The sequence below is a fragment of the Brachycentrus maculatus genome, unplaced genomic scaffold (assembly GCF_059751285.1).
Source record: "Brachycentrus maculatus isolate JH-2025_06_01 unplaced genomic scaffold, ASM5975128v1 h1tg000138l, whole genome shotgun sequence".
In the NCBI taxonomy this organism is placed as follows: domain Eukaryota; kingdom Metazoa; phylum Arthropoda; class Insecta; order Trichoptera; family Brachycentridae; genus Brachycentrus; species Brachycentrus maculatus.
This window is the reverse complement of record NW_028280891.1, coordinates 79,963-102,012: the sequence shown is the minus strand read 5'-3', so window position 1 is coordinate 102,012 and position 22,050 is coordinate 79,963. Positions and strand designations below refer to the sequence as shown.

General features: G+C 32.9%; 1 protein-coding gene across 4 annotated transcripts in view; it reads right to left on the bottom strand.

Annotated features, from left to right (window-relative positions):
* The window catches only part of toy (paired box 6 protein twin of eyeless), a 119,118-nt gene that overhangs the window by 39,842 nt on the left and 57,226 nt on the right, over window positions 1-22,050 (bottom strand). For all 4 annotated transcript variants that reach the window (XM_088260539.1, XM_088260537.1, XM_088260538.1 and 1 more), the window contains exon 4: window positions 3,059-3,317. In XM_088260539.1, coding sequence (XP_088116665.1) covers window positions 3,059-3,317 — 259 coding nt within the window. The remainder of the gene's footprint in view (window positions 1-3,058; window positions 3,318-22,050) is intronic.

Sequence of the window (22,050 nt, the reverse complement as noted above, 5' to 3'; positions counted from 1 at the left end):
ATAATGTGAATTATATATTTATATATTTTTTTCAATGGGAGTTGCATTCATTATTAACCTTGCTTTATGTGTACATGGTTTTCAGATCAATTAATTCTTCTAGCTAAAACAATGCTTTTTTTTCAATCTGTATTGGGAGGAACAAAATAATTGTTCAAATATATGTTGAATACAAAAAACCGGTTTCAAGGCGTCTCCCATTTATTATATATAAAATAATTCAGAAAGAATTTTACATACATTACATTAAGATCTCTGCTAAATAAAAAAGAATTCAATCATATGTAGATGGTGCCAACAACTCGCATGCGAATGGTGTTAAATTTTAGGATAAATACAATTTCAGATATTTGAGTCGTGTATTTGTCGATCGTGGTTAAAATGGTGAAAGATACAGGTGTATAAATTGACCATCTCGACATTGATGTAGAAGAATATGCAAGTCTGCGTATTTACAGACCTTACGACCCATCGTTGACTGGTTTAAGTGATCACTTCATACCCAGACGTCCACATTCTTCTTCATCTATGATAAGATGTCACAATGTAGGAATAACTCCGTAGATTTAAAAAAAATGTGAAAATAATGAACTTAGTGAAGAAACCCAGATTTGTTAACAAAGTTTTGTATACGTCCAAAAAATGTTGTAATTATAAGAACCATTTAAAATTATTTCAATTTTTCGAAACAATCATTAAAATTCAATACTTTTTTAGGTTGGCCTAAAAGGCTTGTGTTTCAAAATATACACCGATGTATAATAAAATCATTTAAATGTCTCTTTTCTTTCCGTTCCGAATTCTTTGGTTGTTTCTACTCTCATTTCTGGCGTGTTAGAGCACAATTCTCTTTTTCTCCATTTTCCCCATCAAATAAAACAATATGGCGACGAAGGATTCTGTTGGCGCAAAGAAAATGCCAGAAGTTTGTGCTAGGAATAATAAACAGAAGGGGGAACGACGACGAATCGGTAAGAACTACAGATACGTCACATCTGTATTTCGTATATCGTACATATTTGCAAACGAAAATATCCAAAATACCAAATAATCTTTCTATATTTTGATATTTTCTTTAAACAGCTAACGGTGAAAATAGCACCCAATTATTTTTTTGCATATACAACATAAGCACAAAAATATTCTATTATTTTTTAATACGAAAAAAGGTCACACAAAGCCATGGCTTGCGTATTTGTGTGGGTAAAAATTTTATTTTAAATTTTAATAAAGGATGTAGGAAAAACGTTCTGGAAAATTTGAAAGATGACATAGTTATTTGATAGCTAGGATAACGCTAGATATTTACGGAAATCTTTATTTTCGTATAAAAATATATCATCTTACCTTATGCTCTTAAAAGAAGAGAACAGATAATTTATTCACGAATTATACTATTTTATACTAGTGTAAATAAATGGATACATTATTTATCATCCTTTTCTGTCCAAATTTTCATTTAAAGATCTATTATTTATTTATCGTATTTTTATTGCGTGATTGAATCGCTTACTTTTAATAATAAAAATAATGACAAAACAAACAGTTTTTACTTATTTATTCTTTGATATTTTTCGCTGATATTTTAAGGCATATTTTATAATCTTTATAGAATAAAACTCATTTTATTCCTTAAGATGACAATGTACTTGACGAAAAGAGTTGGAAAAAAGCACCAAAAATAAAAGTGGTTGAATAATACGATACATAATACGAAAAATGAAAAAATAAACGGTTCTTTATTATTTTTTATGTAATATTTTTTCTGATACTTTGTGTTACATTTCATAATCAATATAAAATAATTCTCAAACTATCCACAAAGATGACAAGGGTTTGTCAAAATTACTAAGAAAAAAACTATTAAGAAAAAGTAAAAATGGTTAAAACAAAATATTTTTCACTCATATTCTAATAAATGCTTTATCACAAAGTAATGCATTCAATATACGGAATGGGAATTCGATTCCTCTCCCCCAAAACGAAAAAAAGGTTACAAGATGCAATTGCTTAGAGATCAGATATTCCGAAAGAGTCTCGAGCCTTAAAGGGAACATATCTTATTCTGAAAGAGTTTCTAAGGCTCGCAAGAGGATGTATTTCACATATTTGCCTAGAAGCCTCCGCGCGTGACCTCTTGGGCGCTTCGCTGAAAACTTCGTGAAAAATCCACAGACGTGGTGGGCTTATCAAGTTTACCGATGCTAGTGAATAAACTCCGTATTTTTTTCCTCATCTTATTCATGCATCAATAATATGCAGATTTAAATGATAAAAACATATTATACACAAATATATATATTAACTAACTAACTAACCATCACGCCGCTTCCCCGCAGGGGTAGGCAGAGAGAATAGAGCGCCACACCACTCTGTCCTTGCAAACATTCTTCGCCTCTTCCACGTTCATGCATCTCCTCATACATACCCGCCGATTGTTACGACTCCTAACCTGACCACTTTCAAGTATTTGGCCTACCTGATCGTGCCATGTTTTTCTCGGTCTTCCTCTGCTTCTTTTCCCACTAACATTCGCCTCATAAATTTGTTTTACCGTTCTTTCCTCACTCATTCGTTCTTCATGTCCAAACCATCTCAACACACCTTTCTTATTTTTATCGATAATGCTTATCTCAGCCTTGCATTCCTTCCTTATTTCACTATTCGCACATCTATCATACATCGTTTTGTTGCACATTCTTCTGAGAGATCGCATTTCGACTGCGTTCAGTCTACTTTTATCTTTAAATTTTTATATATATTTTTTTATATAATTTTTATATATAAATTTACTTATAATACATTAAATATATATCATATACATAAAAAAACTAATAAATGAAGTTTGAAGGGTATTTTCCTCATCCTTCATATGCAGGTAGTCCTTGACTGAAGAAAGTAAGAAGGATGTTCAAGGGGTAGACGAAAAAACTAAGGGATGAAGTTTGATGGACATTTTCCTCACCCCTCATATGCAGGTCGTGCCGGACTCAAGAAAGGAAGAAAGGAGTTTAGGGAAGGAGGTAGAGGAATTAAGTTTGATGGAAATTCTCCTCACCTCTCTTGTGCAGGTCATCTCTGCCCGGATGCGCGGCGCTGAGCGCGGGCGCGGCGGGCGGCGGCGGCGCGGGCGGCAGCTGCAGGTGGGCGGCGGGCGGCGCAGCGCCGTACCAGGCCCAGCCGCCGACGCCGACGCCCGCCTGGCCCGCGTTGAACATCCGCAGCTTGTCGTACACGCTGTCGCCGGCTGACGTCGGCCCGGACTGCTGCTCCTTCTGCGAGGCCAGGTTCCGCAGCACGCGGTTGATCGAGGACACCTGAGGATGAAAAACTTTATTGTCATATATATATATCTCTTGATCCCATGGGCTAGAGAGTGGCCAAGGTGTTGTGGGCAGGATGCCTTCCTGAGCGATGGTCGTCACGCTGGAGGGCAGCTTGTTGAGCTCCTTGTCATTGTGGATGGCCAACTCATCTGGATGGAATCATCCAGACTCCTACACACTGCATCGCACGTTAATCTATAGTCAGATATTTACTTCTAACACTCTAGTGTGGGCACATAGGACGTAGAGAATATGAACACATTTTAAACCAAGCAATTGCCACGGATCTTCCTCAAAAAATATCTATAGCAATTCCAAAAATTCATGGGTACTATAGAATGATAACATGATTTGAAGGCATGGCTTAGGTGATATTGCATACGATAAAAGGACCTACAACCTGAGGATGAGGAGAGCTGACCCCATCAGTCTACAAAGACGATAAGTTGGGATGGAGCCAGGTTAAAGAAGATTTTGAGGAGATAATGGTATATGCGTCTCAAGAGAATGGAAACATCTTGACTCCCCCACATTGCATCGAACGGCCAACTATATTCAGAAATTTATTTCTAAGATTTAGAGTGTGTCCAAATCTTTATTCTCGAATTCTGGATTCTCCACTTAAATGAAATTTGAGCTCACAGCAGCCATCTTTGGTTGGTTTGAAAAACATTTAATTTAGCAGAGGCTTTTTTATTTGGATGCATGCAAGATCCTAACCGGATTATTATATGTACATACCAGTACACTCCTGAAAAGATGAATTTTAATTTTATGTATAATTTTACCCGATATTTTTATTCACAAAATTTTGAGCGTGTCCAAAAAACTGTTTACAAATCTGGGTTTTCTTCACTTAGAAGTTGTTGTATAGTAAAATTAAAATAAGTAAAAAAAATACAGATTTTTAGAGCTATTATACAAATTGTAGTATTACAAAATTTGAGAAAAGTATGGACAATTGGGAGGTGATGGGTCGTCCCTGAAGCGAGCGCGCGATGGAGTCGGGGACTAGAGTAATAGGCTTTTCTCTTTAATCCTAATGTTTCCCTAATGGAAGATAATCCTCGGCAAGAGAACACTATTGTAAAAGCGGGGAATTATTTTTACACTACCAGTACAAAACTGCCACACTTTACTTATTACAATTCTGACACGAATCCTATTTACAAAATAGTTTTAGATTATTTGGTAGATACTTTTGTTTCTTATTGGATTACAGATTAGTCAGACTAAGATTTCTTAGTGGAACTGCATTTTACATGTATAAAAATTTAATAGGCATGTAGTTTTTTTCTATTTTCGTTTTATTTGATAAGTGAATATTGTTTTATTTGTCCGCCTGCGCAGTGTAATGGTCAGCATGCTCGGTTACCATTCTGGAGGTCCCGGGTTCGATTCCCAGGGGGGGTCAGATTTTTTCTCTCTAAACTTTATTTAATATTACCCTGGACTGGTACCTGAAGCGGTGAGCTGATTCACCTTTCCTTCATGTGTTAACGATCGAATAACACTGTGTTTATATGATGTAGTGCCCTATGCACCATTGGGTGTGGATAAGGGTTAAAAGAAGTTAAAATTAAAAGGTACCTCTTCTTTTTTAACCTTATCTGCACTCAATGGTGCATATGGCACTAACTCGTATTGAAGCAGTGTCATCCTGATCGACCGTAGTACCTTCGACGACTTTAGTTACTGACATCATTAATTGATTCGGTTGTTCCTTTTTTGTTATATCTATTTATTTGTAATTTAAGTTTTAATTGGTATATACCACTATTTGGTATATACCACATATTTCGATGCATTCCGCATCATTTTCGAACACCTTATACATGTTTTATTTTTATATTTAATATGAAAATATGTAGGTACTTGTATAAATTCAAAATGTAAAAGTTTGTAGTCTTTTAATGTTATCATTTTTTTGGATAGTTACCAGAATAATTTTAAAATTATTTCAATGTTAAAATTATCCTCAACATAGTATTTCATTTCGTTTATTGGTACGGCAGGTATATGTATAAAATGTTTTGTGATACGGTGTTTATAAATTGAATGATATCATCAAAACACGTGTCACTAAAGGTTTAAAAAACGTGTACTAACCAAATAATTAATTGTACTTAAATTCAAAAAGTTCAATATTTCAACAGTCGTAGGATACCGTATAACGTAGATATAGTTATATATGCAATAGGGCGCATTTTCGTCTTGCCTACATTCCTCGCATCCACTTTTCCAATCAGCCGATGAACCCCTAACCGCAGATAGCGTCCCCTTCGTGAAAATCGGCGGTTGTTTTCCCAGAAAACACGGATGGGAATCCCCCAGTCGTCGCGGCGCCGGCGCACGCGCGTCGTCTCCATGGCAACCCTCGATCCCTCCGAAGCCTTCGCAATATCCGGCGTGTACAGCCTTTGCACTGCCTGATAAAATGGCGGGTGTTGATGCGTTGACCTTTGAGGCGCTCGGTCGGAAAACTAGTTGAATACAACCGTTAGCATGCTAACTTGTTTAAGGGTAGTAGTGCATATAGGCACAACTACCCTTTAACGAAGGCAAAGAAATACTCTAGTAATTTAAAAAAAATTAGTTGTTGTAAGTTTAAATCAAATTGTAAAGTCAAGTTAAGGATGTACTCTCAAATATATACAATTCAATATATTATTAGATTAAAAACAATATTTTTAGCTTTTCCAATTTATTTTTATTTGACCAGCAACCGGGTTCCGTCGTTACCGACATCATCAGACTGGTGGGAGGCTATACAAATTGTTATAAAAAAAACTATCTAACCATCACGCCGCTTCCCCGCAGGGGTAGGCAGAGAGAATAGAGCGCCACAACACTCTGTCCTTGCAAACATTCTTCGCCTCTTCCACGTTCATGCATCTCCTCATACATACCCGCCGATTGTTACGGCTCCTAACCTGACCACTTTAAAATATTTGGCATACCTGATCGTGCCATGTTTTTTTCGGTCTTCCTCTGCTTCTTTTCCCACTAACATTCGCCTCATAAATTTGTTTTACCGTTCTTTCCTCACTCATTCGTTCTACATGTCCAAACCATCTCAACACACCTTTCTTAATTTTAACGATAATGCTTATCTTAGCTTTGCATTGTTATGTTATATATAAAACAAGGCAGGAGTTGATAACCATGTTTTATGTATAACATAACAATTTGTATAGCCTCCCACCAGTCTGATGATGTCGGTAACGACGAAATCCGGTCGCTGGTTAAATAAAAATAAAGTGGAAAAGCTAAAAATATTGGTTTTAATCTAATAATATATTAAAACGCAATTCCATTACGAAGTGTCAGTGGATATTATAAATATACAATTCAGTAATAGTCAATTAGAAGCCACACAGCTTGTACGCGCACATTTTATTTTAGAATATATGTATGTTGAAATCCGATTCTTTTAGAATATTTTTTAAAATTTTTTAAACTTTCAATAACCCTTTTCTTTTTAAAATGATATATATATTTCGAAGAAAACCGTTTTTTCAACACAAAAACAGTGTTTTAAGCAAAAAAATAATAACTCGTCAAATAAAACAAACATGGTAAGCGCTAAGTGAATTTTGTTTCATTATAATATTTAATACATTTACGAATTTAATCATGAATCTTTAAATAAATAAAAAATACACACTGTTTTGAAAACTATAGATGTTATTATTAAAAGGTTTTTGATGAGAACATTTGTGGTTCTTGAAACTAGGCGTGTTTACATTAATAAACTCAATAAGTAATATTATGCAAGTGTTTTATTTCACATTTAAACTATCGTATTATTCTACAAAGTAAATACCAAATAAACAAATAAATTATCATACATATCGCTCACTCCTTTCAAGAACGTCATAAATCAAAAATCGACAATTTTCAGTTGTGTATGTTTTCGGAATGCCCACAAAATGTACTATATCCCAGCAAAAGAGACATATTTTAAACTTAATATTTACTTGCTATAAGGGCAGAAAGTGTTGTTTTTGCATTTTGAAAAAAAGGTTGGTGTATGTTTTCGAAATGCCTACAAAATGTACTTTATCCCAGCAAAAGAGCCATATTTTTAACATAATATTTACTTGCTATAGAGCAGAAAGTGTTGTTTTTGCATTTTGAAGAAAAGGTTGCATTTTGGAGACAAAACCGTCATGTTTTACCTAAAAAGATCTGTTGCACAGTAAAAAGTTCAATAAGAGGCTTGATATTTATTTTTAATACATTGTGTTATATTTTTAAACTTTAAAAACGTTCTCCTGAAAAATCAAGTTTTTTTTATTTATGACGTTCTTGAAAGGAGTGAGCGATATATGATAATTATGCATGCGCATATCACGATTTGTTTTAAAAGAACCAACTATGTACAAACTATACTTATAGTACCTACATATTATTATCCCTGAAAATCGTAAATAAATTCAATATTTTTAGTAAATTTATAGTTTTTCAAAGTCTATATAAGTTTAAAATAAACTACTACATAATATTATTCCCGAATCATAAATATCGTTAACAATAAAACGAGGATACAAGGATCATAATATTGTTGACAAAGCTATTCTTCATTTTAATAACGTCTTGAAAGTTCGACTACGAAAAAAAGTTCGTCGATATTCATAGCCACCATATTTTTTCGTTCATATTCCGAATTTAATAAGCCGGCATTTCTGAAATGAAATGAAAGGACCTTCGGCAAAAAATTGCCAGGTGAGGATGCGGTCTGTTGGTTTTGAATGGATACAAATATCATTATTAGGTCCTACAAATTTGCAGGGAAGAATCCCATTCAAACTACAGGATGGCACGAACGGATCTGTTTACTTATTAAAATGTAATAACTCTGTCTGAAATAATTATTGTTATATCAATGACTCATTATATAATTAATTGTAAAGAAATTTACCAAAAATGTAGACAAAATTAATAAAAATATCTTCAAAAATATATAAAATAATTAATAAAAAGCTTCTTTTCATCTCACCAATAGATGTCTCTAGTGAAGTCCTAGCGATTCAAGAACAATGTTTCAAAATTGGTTTATATATAGAACTTCCAAGAATTTGAGTAGTGTGGTTGTCAATAATGGGTAGAATTGGTGAATGTTACACGTGTGTAAAGTGATCACTTAAACCAGCCTATGACGGTCGTCAGCCCCGTAAATGCCCAGACTTTCATATTCTTCTTCATCTTTGATGAGATTTAAAAAATAATATGAAAATAACTCCTGTAATTGGATATAATCCAGAATTTGTGAACAAATATTTGGACACACTCAAAATGTTGTAAATAAAATAACCTCTAATAGTACTAGCATTTTTTTATTTGATTTTTTTGGAATAAATGCTATCTTTATTTTATTTATTTCTTCAATATTCAAACGATCATCTATTTTATAAAAAAAAATGGTCGTTTGTTTCCGTTATCCCTGTGCTTATTATACAGACTGTAGACTTCAACATCCTTCATACTTGAACATAATCTCACTTGAGACTTACAGTCCTTGCAGTAGCGCAGCATGCCCTAAGATTGACATGTCGAACAATGATGCATCTCGGACAATAATTCGACATGTCGTGACAATGTCAATACTGCATTGTCGTACGACTGTGGTCCATGCTCCAGTCCTAAGTGCACGCTGTGAGAGTGAATTGCGTCAATGCATGTCGGTCCATTGTTGTACAAATTATCATTGTGATGTGGTCGGAGATCGTTTTAAATAAATAATGGAGTATTTTTACATAATTTAGGTTGACAATAATGTTACATACTATTACAATGATTGACAATAAGTGCTGAGAGTGAATTTTGTAAGGGAAAAATGAATATTTAATTTAACTTTCATTTGGGAAATACCACTATTTTATTAGATTTAAGTTTTGTACTGACATTACTTGTACTGGTTTTATATAATAAAATAATAACTATATTATTTCCACTTAAATTTTATTTGACCAGCGACCGGGTTTTGTCGTTACCTAAAATTCTAACATGTATTATATATATATACAAGGCAGGGGTTGAAAACCATGATTTTTTGTTTAAAGAATTTTGTCTGGAGGTCCCGGGTCGGATTCCCAGGGGGATCATGTAAATATAAGTTATTTTCCACTCAAATATTTATTCAATATAACCCTGGACTGGTACCTGAAGCGGAGAGCTAACGATCAAAATAATACTGTGTTTATATGAGGCAGTGCCCTATGCACCATGGGGTGCAGATAAAGGTTTGAAAAATATTTTTTTTGTCTAGCTTCACACCAGTCTGATGATGTCATTGCAGGGGTAGGCAGAAAAAAACAACAATTTAGCGGGTTAGCCAAGTTAAAAAGACGAGCAGAGGATAGAGACGGGTGGAGACTGACCATAAATGTAGCAAATCAATCGTCACAAAAATGTAACCCGGGAAAAAGAACTATTTCCTTTTTTACTTTTCTTTTTTTCCATATTCAAAATCGTTTTAAATGTAGTAAGCGGAGTGAATGTAATTCGATTTGAATAAACCTTAGTTAAACCTTCACCTGAATCAACAAGTTTAGAAACTAACGCAGAGAGCGGAGAAGAATGAAAAGGACTGTTCGACTTTTTTAAAATCCTCCCAGTGAATGGATCCGGGTCGCAGAGTGGGGGCGAAAGAACCGATCGGAACTAATTCAAATAACGATTCGAGTAAAAGAACGGTGCAAATTAAATAAGGCCCCGCGCACGCGCGCTCACAATAAATACCCAACCTATTTTCCCTCAATTTTTGAATAAAAAACGAACGTATCTGTCCTCTCCCTCCAATTTCAAGCGAGGAATGCGCATCTGTGCCGGAGATTCTCAAACTTTAAACTTAAATTTCATTAATTGATTCGGCAGTCACTTTGTGGTAGAATCTATCCATTTTAATTTAAGTTTTATTTTTTAAATACCACTATTTCTTAAAATCTACTATCAAAATGATGCGAAATGCATCGAAACACGTGTAAAAAACTTAAATTCAAAATTTAAATTTAAATCTTAATGTATATTAAAAATATTTTTAAAAACATGCTACATATTATGTACTTGAAAGCGGTCAGGTTAGGTATCTAAATAATCGGCGAGTATGTATGAGGAGATTGCATGAACGTGGAAGAGGCGAAGAATCTTTGCAAGGACAGAGTGGTATGAAGTTCTATTCTCTCTGCCTGCCTCTGTGGGAAACGGCGTGATGGTTGGTTAGTAAGTAGTATAAAAATACTACCTAAATTTATTAAATATAATTTCTTGAATATTTTTTGCAGATACATTGTTGCACATTGCAAAAAACTTAATAAAATAAATGGAAAATAGAAGATTAAAAGCCATTATTTTATATAATTTTAATGAAAAGATAATTTAAATTGAATTGAAATTTATAAACTTTGAATAAATTTATGAAATTTGTTTTTAACGACTTTCACTTTTAGTATTTTTCTCCAACCGGTTCTCGACAAGAACCTTGTCATCTTCAGGGATACACAAGTAAATGTCTCCCTAAAGATGATAAGGTTCTTATCATATCAAGTTAGAGAAAAGTACCAAAAAAGTGGCTAAAAACAAAGTTCTAGTTTTGTTTTATCCGACATCGTTTTATTTTCATCCAATTTAAATTCATTTTCTCTTGTATATATATAACATTTTATAATTTAATCTAGCATCCCATCATTTTAATGATGTCAGTAACGTTGAAACCCGATCACTGGTCAAATAAAATATGTGAAAACAACTGATTTTTTGTTGTTTTATTAAACATATAATGTTATATTTACTTGTAATTTATTTTAACATAAGTGAAATTAATATAACATACATACGAGCATTAAAATATCGTTTTACATATCGCTGACTCCTTTCAACAACGTCATATATCAAAAAACTTGATTTTTCAGGAGATTGGAGAGAGTTTAAGAATATGATGAAATATGTTAAAAATAAATATCAAACCACTTATTGAACTTTTTACTGTGCAACAGATCTTTTTAGATAAAACCTGAATGATTTATCTCCATTTGAAAACTATTTAGTATATTTAAAAATATAATTAAACAATACATTTTCTTCGAAATGCAAAAACAACACTTTCTGCCCTGTAGCGGGTAAATATTAAGTTAAAATATGCCGCTTTTGCTAGGATATATGTAGTACATTTCTGGGCATTCAAAAAACATGCACCACTGAAAATTTATGATTTTTAATATATGACGTTGTTGAAAGTAGTGAGCGATATATGCATACATCAAGTAATGATAAAACTAAAATTGGTTTAAAAAGTTGCAATGTTCGACCCAACGCATATTCTGAACATCTCCCCCTATCCACTCTCCCCAGATTATCTGATATTTTTAAAATTTATTCCGTTGTATCTGATTGGCTGGAGATCTGTCATGGACAGAAATTGCTTTCCTGCCTGCTCGGTAACCGCATACGAATTATACAATAGCGTTCCCACAAATGCTAAATAAAAGAAGGTCAAAATTTTCGTAATACTTGTTCCCTTTTTTATACGAAAATGTTATAAGAGTAGCTTATGTAATATGACAGTAATAAAATAACAGGATGTTTATAATAAAATATCTTACAACTTTTTGAGGAAAATGTAAAATAACTTAAGTAAAATCGTTGATTGTATAGTTATACGATTAAACAAATAATTATTTATCTGTTACTTCACAATACATTTTTAAAAGTCTTTTATTACACAGTGTGCAGGATAACTGTATAATAACTAACGTTTTATTTTAATTAATAAATTCAGTTGAAAATTAATGATAAGTGTGTGTTTTTATTGAATTTTTACGGTCATTCTTTATTTAGAGAAAAACTTTGAATTGAACGTGATTTTAGATATTGATTAATTTTTAAATGGGTTAAATATTAATAATGCAAGAGACTATTAAAATACTTAGCTCAGGCTTAGCTTGAATAGCTAATTTTCAAACAATAGCCAATCTTCATGAGTACTTCAAAAAAAGGTGCAACCATTAGTGAGTTCAAAATTTAATACATATGGCAAATTTTTATTTATTTGAAATTCGTTTGTTTATTTATGATTCGTAAACACTAAATCACTATTTTGCATAATACATAACATAAATAAAATACAATTCAATATAATGTACAAATATTAAGATTTTATTCATCATTTACTTATATGAACATACATAACCAGGAACAAATATATAAATACATCCGTAATAAAATGTAAAAAGAAAAAAATGATTATATCAAAGTAGGCTTCAAAATTGAGTAAATTTTGCCATATATTCAAATTAAATTGAGATACTTCAATTTTTTGGGTGCTGTATTAAAATATTTAAATTTATTTATGATATTCATAAAATAAGGACTTTACCTTGGACTGATACCTGAAGCGGAGGGCTTATCAACTTTCCTTCGCGTGTTCACGATCAAGATAACACTGCGTTTATATGATGCAGTGCCCTATGCACGACTGGGGTGCGGATAAGGGTTTGAATGAATGAATATTTGTAATAATATACTGGGAGGCCAGATATCAAAATTCGTACAAGGCGAAAATGCTGATCAAAAAACATAGTGCCGCGTTCAATTACATCCAAAATATTTCGTTGTTGAAATTTCTTACGCAGGCCCAGGGAACATCTGTAAAACTGAACGTTCTCATTGTAAAGTGGGGTGAATTCGGAATAGTCCGCCCAGCGTTTACTATGCACCGCAAAATTTATAGAGGGAGACCAGACGCATACAGTTTACAGTATAATGGGCCTGCGGTAGATGGCGTAACAATAGAATTTCAAAATAAGGATCAGTCGAACGGATGAGCGCGTTTGAATCGGGCCAAATTATTTTCGATGGAATTAAAATATCTGGTCACTCTTTTTTTTCTTCATTTTTACCACATTGTCCACATGGAAATGTAGATTTTTTATTGAATTAATTATTTTTTGTCCGACCGCGCTGGGGATTTACATTTTAATTCGTTCTCGAAGGGTTAGGGGCGAAATCTCGCCGGGCGACGAAACGTTATTAACGAGTTTGATTGCATCAATTCTGACGCCCAAGCATATTTTAGAACGTACCTATGAAATCTCACTGATTTTCCTTGCATACGTTTGCCATGATTCACAGCTACCCTATATTATATTCGTTTCACATCCTTTCAAAAAATATGAAATAAAACATTATTAAAATAACTAAACATCGTTTTGAGACAGAACATGTGTTTTTTAGAAAAATATTTAATTTTTTTTTTCGAAAAAACAATTTTTCTGATTACAGTGACTAAAAAAACAACATTCGATCGATCTGATGCAGTACCCTATGCACCATTGGATTTTTTGCCATGATTCACAGCTAAGCCATATTATTATATTCATTTCACATTCTTTCAAAAAATGTTGAATAAAAACATTAAAGAAAAAAACTAAATATCGTTTTAAGACAAAAGATATGTTTGTAGAAAATTGTTTACAAGAAAATATTCGAAAAACACTAATTTTTGATGACAATGCCTAAAAAAACAACATTTTATCGACCTGGTGCAGTGCCCGATGGACCATTGGATGCTATATGGGTCAGAACAAGAAAAACGATAATGATGACAAAATTACATCATTATACAATTTGTTGAAGTTAAGAAAAATGTGTTCAGATGGTTTCGGGATCGAATGGGTGAAGAAAGAACAGATAAACAAATTTATGAGGAAAATGTGGTTGATAATAGATGCAGAAGAAGATTAAGGAAAACTTGGTGTGATCAAGTACTTCAAATACTTGAAAATGGTCAGGTAAGATGTCGGAATAATCGGCGGGTATGTATGAGGAGATGTATGAATGTAGAAATGGCGAAAATTGTTTGTATGGATAGACTGGTGTGGCGTTCTATTTTTTCTGCGTACCCCTGTGGTAAATACAGCGTGATGGTTAGTTAATCAGTTTGAGCCGCAATTTGTTTCGATTTTTTTAAGGTTCATCGATTTTTCACAGCTTCGCCTTAAGTAAGGTCCTGCTCAAAGCTTTCCCGTGACCTTACCGGCCGGATTTTCCCGGACAGATTTCCAGAACACCTGATCGTACGTTCGGACGAGATTTAAAAATCAAAAACGCCTCTTCCAACATGCCCGCCCTGGCGGAAAATCGGCCGAATCGATTAGGTATTCGCTGACTCGCGAACGGTTGGGAATCACTGGTAGGGGGAAATTTTAAATTATCCTTTGTCGCTCTGTAACCGCCGATTACCGCGCTCGGCTTGGCGGGAAAAATTCTAATTCCGAATATGGAACGATTAAAAGCGTCTTCGGAATTCGACCTGTTCCTATTTCTTTTCCTTTCAATACGCACAAGGTACGTAGGTACCTACGCGCATAATTTATTCCGTGGCAGTAGGCACGCAATAAGGTAGGTACTTAATTTATTTAGGCAGGTACTTGATATATTTATAAATGGGTACCTACGCGCTAGGATGCCTAGTAGATAGTAAGCACGGGTTAATTTGTACCTTTACAAATTAACACCAGATTTTTAGTATTTCTTTAGTACCTACATATTAAGAAAAATATATAAATAAGTAATTTAGACTCCAGTTCTTCGGAATTCGTCCTGTTTTTATTTCTTTTGCCTTTAAAACGCGTAAGGTGCGTAGGTAGGTAGGAATGAATTATACCTACGCGTATAATTTATTCAGCAGTAGGCGCGTAATAAGGTAGGTATTTCTGTTTTAAATATTAATAATATTGAGAATATAGGTACTTCTGCATATGTAGGTACTTAATTTATTAAGGTAGGTACTTTATGTATTTAGAATTAACCCGTACTTAGGCGCAAGGAAGTCTAGCAGTAAGTACGGGTTAATTTATATCTTAATAAATTGACACCTAATTTTTAGTATTTATTTAGAAGATATGTATTAAGAAAAATATATAAAGAAGTAATTTAGATTCATGTTCTTCTACAAAAGCTTTTTCTCAATTAATGGTGCATACGGTACTACATCTTACTGACAGGTCAACGGTGTGGGTTAGAGTTTAAAATATTTAAAGTAAAATTAACCTAACCTAGCCTTACCTAACCTAACCTAACGTTCTTCTTCTTATCATTTATCGTTTACATTGTGTTATATCACTCTAAACCAATACTTCATGACCACCAGTTTCGGAATAACCATTCCATCATCAGGTAGACCATGTAGAGTTTCATTGCATCCTCAGCTCAAATTTTACCAAATGATGGAATGGTTATTTCAGAACCATGAAGTAGTGTTTTAAGTGGTATTACACAAACTAAACGATGCATGATAAGGAGTGTTATATTACCATGCCATAAAGTTAACAATGCTTTTAATATATAAAATACATAGATGGTCTTAACACTATATGGTTTATTGAATATTTACTTGGACTAATGAAGCGTTATCTTGCTTTCGATTATATAATAACACCAATAAAACATGTTTTATTATATATTAAAGCCATCCATTTCACAAATTTCTCGAAATGAATACAGATGTTTTTGACGTAAAAAGATTTCAATTTGCAATATTTGGTTCGAATTATTGGATTTATTTAAAAGGGTGAATTTTTTTTTGCCACTTGATAAAAATTCTCTCAATCCGTGTCAGAAATCATGAGGGATATTATATTTTTTGCGTTATGCGAAAAAATATTACGTGGTTAAAGAAAATTCGTCTCTCATGTGAAAATGGAGTTGATAGAATTGCTCAGAGATTTTCTTCAATTGATAAAAAAGGTGGGCGATTTGGAATTCATGATAGATTTTGCTGTGTGTAAAATTTAATTGTTATTTCATCTAGAATTTGAAATGACTTTTATGCGTGGTGATTTTATGGCATAACATATAACGCTTACTCTTTTCAACAACGTCATATATCAATTAATTTGATTTTTCAGGAGATCGTTTTTAATGTTTAAGAATATAATAAAATGTATAAAAATAAACATTAAGCCACTTATTAAATTTTTCACGGTACAACAGATCTTTTCAGGTAAAACCTGAAGAGTTTTTCTCCATTTAAAAAATATTTAGTATATTTAAAGAAAACAATTAAACAAAACCTTTTCTTCAAAATGCAAAAACAACACTTCTTGCCCTGTAGCGGGTAAATATCAAGTTAAAAATATACTGCTTTTGCCGAGATATAGTAAATTTTCGGGACATTCCGAAAACACAACTGAAAATTGTCGATTTTTGAAATATGATGATGTTGAAAGGAATGAGCGATAAGGTAACTAATCTCGAGATGCTTGAATATGAAAGATGCGAAGATTGTTTGCAAAGACAGATTGGTGTGGCGTGTGGAAAGAATCTCTCTGCCTACCCCTGCGGGGAAGTGACATAATGATTGGTTAGTTTCATTTCGTTTAGAATATAAGAAATTAATAATTGATTGAGAAAAAAATCCGTCATATTTCATGTTGATCTTTATACCGAATTCACAAATTCGCCCATTAATCTGGTAAACCATACAAGTTTTAGAATAATTCAACGTGTGGGCGCGATTCATACAATGTTTATTTGAAATTTAATTCGTAATACGTATTATGTGTGTATAATTCTATCACGGCTATCCGATTATGTGAGATTATCCCGAAATACGAACTCCAAGATTGGTGCTTACCGTAAGTATATCACATACGTCAGAGAGTAATATGACAAATTTTAAAACGTACAAAAAAACAAGATAAAAATGATATATCATAAAGTCGACACTAATACCGATCGCGAGATAAAATACAAGTCACTTTATTTGATTAAATTATAATTAATACTTAAAATGAAAAGAGTTCTTTAAGGTGGTACGGACATGTGGAGCGAATGTATAACGAGAGAATTACTGAGAAAATATACGTGCCAAATGTGAGTGGAAGAACAGACCGAGGATGGTCCAAAAAGACTTGGCACGGTCAGATCAATCAGAATCTAAAATCTGGTGGTGTCAAAAGTCACATATACACATACATGCCTCTAATTGGAGGGCATGTATGTACCTATGTATGAGAGATGTGAGGGAAGCGAAGAGTGTATGTCAGTCAGAAAAGTGTGGCGTTCTATTCTCTTTACTGGAAACGGCGTGATGGTATTAGTAGTAGTAGTAGAAGTAAATATATATGACGTGTGTATCTATTTACGATTATTTATTATGCATATATTAAAAACCACAAGAAAATATAATTCTTCTTCTTTTAACCCTTATCTGCACCCGATGGTGCATAGGGCACTGGATCGTATAGAAGCAGTGTTCTCTTGGTTGTTAGATACGTAAAGGAAAGGAGATGAACCCTGCGCTACTTTGATTGCTCTGGGCCCATGTATTGAATAAGATAGAAGAGGCCTACACCCAGAAGTGAAGAGACATCTGACGAAAAAGAAGAAAAAGATGTTCAAAATACCAAATTGTGTTTTATTTTTTTTTATTTAAAAAAAATAAAAATATATGTGTTTTTATTATTTACAAAAATAATTCAATTTCATACTATTTCTGTGAGTCTAAGCGGCTCATTATTAGAAATAGGAATCAAATTGTGGTAGAGTAGGTTCGAACCGAGAAACTCAGACTCAAGAGTCCGCGACACTAACCACGGGACCACAAAATGAAACAATTTTTTGATTAAGTTTTTTTTTGTCACGAAAGATATGTAGAAACATTCGCATGTTGACAAATTAGACGCAGTTAGGGGTGGAGAGCATTAAACATGTTAGTAGTAAAGTACACCCCTACTAGTTGGAGCGATTCAATTACAGCATCCCCCATCTTTAGCCGCTCGAGTGAATCTTCCTCTTAAACTATTATCTGGTGCCATTAATGTACCAAATGCAACCCTATGACGTGGATTTTTATGCAACGAATGGAGTTACCAAATTTCTACTCTGAAAAAATACCTTCATTTAATATTTTTTTATTCTTTTTAATTAATGTTTTACTTAGTAAATACTACTTTTACTTACAATATACTGTGACACGTGTTTCGATGCATTCCGCATCATTTTCAAACACCGTTTATTACACCGTTAAAGTTTGCAAAATTTTACCCATGATTGTGTAGAATGGTTGATGTTTCACGTGTATAAAGTGATCACTTAATTATTTTACGTAATAAAAGGACAACTCTTTTTTTGACATCTCAACATAGATGAATGAAAATATGAAAGTCTGGGCATTTTCAAGGCTTACGACTAGGATTCGGACCTAACATACAAATGGAAAGAGTCTCAGCTTAACAAAAGCTTTCTTCATCTCACCATAGATGGCTCTTGTGAACTCGTGCAAACTGTGTTACCAGTTTGATCAATATATCTAGAAGTTTCAAGAATTTATTGATTGTCAATCATGGGTAGAATTGTTGAATGTTACACTTGTGTAAAGAGAAAATGTAAATTTCCATATTCTTCTTCATCTATGTTGAGATATCAAAACAAAGTAAAACAACTCCTAATTAGAGATAATCCAGATTTATGAACAAGTATTTTGATTTACTCAAAATGTAGTAAACAACAACTCTTTAACCTTTAAAGTGGAAAACCTATACCATATAGTTATATAAGCAGAGGAAGACCAAGAAAAACTTATTGAAAATGGTCAGGTCAGGAGTCAGGAGTGAATGTGAAAGAGGCGAAGAATATTTGCAAAGGCAGATTGGTGTGGCGTTCTATTCTCTCTTACCCAAACTTCCATATTATTATTCATCAACGTTGAGATTTTAAAACGTATGTAATTATTAGTATAGCGTATACAAAATGTTGAGTATGTTTTATTTTAATTGCCTCACAAAGTGGTCATTATGTCATTGTGTATGTGTGTATATCGAGTACGTGTTCTCACACACACAGCGTCAGTGCACGCCTTGTATTAGGTAGGCAGAGTCCGACAGTTTTATTCAACGAAATCAGCTAAGCGTGCATTACCATTCGTCGATAGACCGAGGGGAGCCAGCCAGGGGCAGAACGTCGCAAGTCCGCGCGGGCAGCGGGCACTTGGCCTCTTTTACCCTTGCAACGGTGGCACGTCTGTGTTTGGTCATACATGAAATGTGTTGCGTGAGGGGCGGAGGGCGGTAAATATACCCGTCCCGCTCGCGCGCGATGGGGAGATACGGGACACTTCCCTTGGAAATGTATCGATGTTTTTATTTAATATTTTCTACGCGATGAAACGGATCCAGTGAAGAATAAACAGATGCTTGGGTGGACGCGAGAACCTTGCGAGAAAATGTAATAAATCTTATTTTGCAGATGAAAACATGAAAATTATAAGTATTTTTTGGGTAATATATCCAAAATTAAACAAGATTATTGGCTCGAATACAACCTTTATTTAAGTACATACAATGATGTATGTTGTGCAACGCATTTCGTCTTATTAATTTTGGGTTTGATAAGATGTCTTAATAAGGCGAAACGCGTCACAATATCATTGTATATATCATAGTCGTACAGGAAAAAGTGACTAACTACCAAAACGTAAAATGTTCAGGAGGGCCATTTAAGTCACTTTTGCTTGGCAAGAAAATAAACAACAATGCAGTTAGTCATTTTTACCAAGTCAATATATTATACTTCTATGTTTAAAATCCTTTAGGATGTTTTCAGGGCAATATTAAGCTAGTAAAATATCAAATAGTCAATGATCACGTTTTTGTAAATAAATGCACTTGGTCACTTTCTCGTGTATGACTACGATATTTGAGTAAAAGTAGAATTCAATCCAATAAAATGCAACCTTGTTTTATTTTGGGTATATTACAAAAAATGGAATACCTACTACCAACTGTCTGCAGTTACAATAAATAATTGCAAGTTTTTTGTCTTTTTTCTCTGTTTCAAAATTGTATTTGTATACAAATTTCCAGTCGTAATAATTTTATTTTATTGACCTGATGATGGAATGATTTTACGAAACCGGTAGTCACGATAAAATTTTTAAAAAAGTGGTATTACACAAAGTAAACAATGGATGATAAGGAGAGTGTTTTTTTTATTTTAAAATTACAAGTCGCTAGAAACTCATTTTGATGATTTTTTTTTAGTTCGAAATCACTATGCATATTTTCCCTTTTACATAATCGTTAATTTCTTTTCATTTTTAACATATAATATTGCATATGCAAGTCACATGTATAATATTCCCGATGAGTAATTTCTATTACTCGTTTTAGGTAATGGGATTAAGGTTAACAAGACTGAAAAAAAATAAGAAAACACAGTGCAAAATGTTAATTTTGCACTGCATAAAGCAATAAAAGGATCAGTTAAAAGGCATATAAAAATATAAGGTTAGAAGCACGTTTAAAGGAAAAAAATGAGAAAATATAACTAATCACTTACACAAATATCTTCCATAAAGTATATTTTCAGTTCATTCATTTAGGAACTCTCACTGGGTTCTAATATAAATATAAAATATTTAATATTATACTTAATATTGAAAAATACAATTACGTAAAAAACTAACAAATTAACCATCTCGTCGATTCAGAGAGAATAGAACGCCACTACAATCCGTCTTTGCAAACTATGAGATGAATTGTGTCTCATTTCAGGGGTGTTTTATCAACCCCAACCCTGTGTTTTTCCTGGTGACTAACGGCGCAAGACGACGCAAGAATAAAAGATCAATGGACCGCGAAGCGACGCGAACCCTAAACCCCGATTGTGACTCATTCTCTGGGGTTTTCTAATGAGCGTTCTCAGTAGTAAACCTTCTTTAAATAACGCATATGTAGGTACATTAATATAGAACCTGTGTACCTACCTAAAACAGAAAAATGTCATTTCAATATATTTTTTTCGAGATATTAAAAACTTTTCAATGATCAGATTTTTGTTCATGAGATTTTTTAACATTAAAAAAATCACAATGATGAAAAATAAAGCATATGTTTAAAAACTATAGTATATGTTGTCAATGATCTTTCATAGTTGTCTATGAAATTTATTTCTTAAATGCATAGTAAGATATTAAATGACTAATATTTTTTCTACCTATCTACCTTTTTTACGTTTTTGTAGAATTATATGAATTCTGATAAATAAATATGTATATTCATAATTTACCTATTCAATTCTCGCAAATATTTCATATTTACACTCATAGACGTTGTCTTAATAATTTAGACATTTCTATGTCTTATTTATTATTGAGATATTTAAGGTAATATTCGCGAACACAGAATTTATTCCAACGGACACCACTTGAGAGGTCTAATGATTGTTCACGCCCGATTTTTTTAAGGAATATATTGTTTTTTTTTTGTTTTTTTTTTTAAATAAATAGAATATATCTACATATTTTTTTCAACTCTTTACCTTTCAATAACTTCTTTCTTTTCAAAACCATATAATTATCTAGAAGAAAATTTTATTTTTTCAATGGAAAAAGATGTTTTAAAAAAATCAAGTAAATCAAAATATTACTTGGATTTAGAGAAAATTATGTTGCGCCTTGACGAATACTGGGCGCTAAGTATATAAAATATTTAACGCGAAAAATAAAATACTAAAAATTATTAGATTACAATGAAATAATCGTATCAAAAAAGTAGCTACTAAAATGCATGTAATCTAATACCCGGTGTATTCAGAAAAAAAACTCAAATTAGGTAATAAGATTTGATATTAAAATATTTATTATATTTTAAGGTATCGATATCTGATATCAAGTGTTACATGAATCATATGCATTAAAATAGAACACCTAAACTTAGTGAGA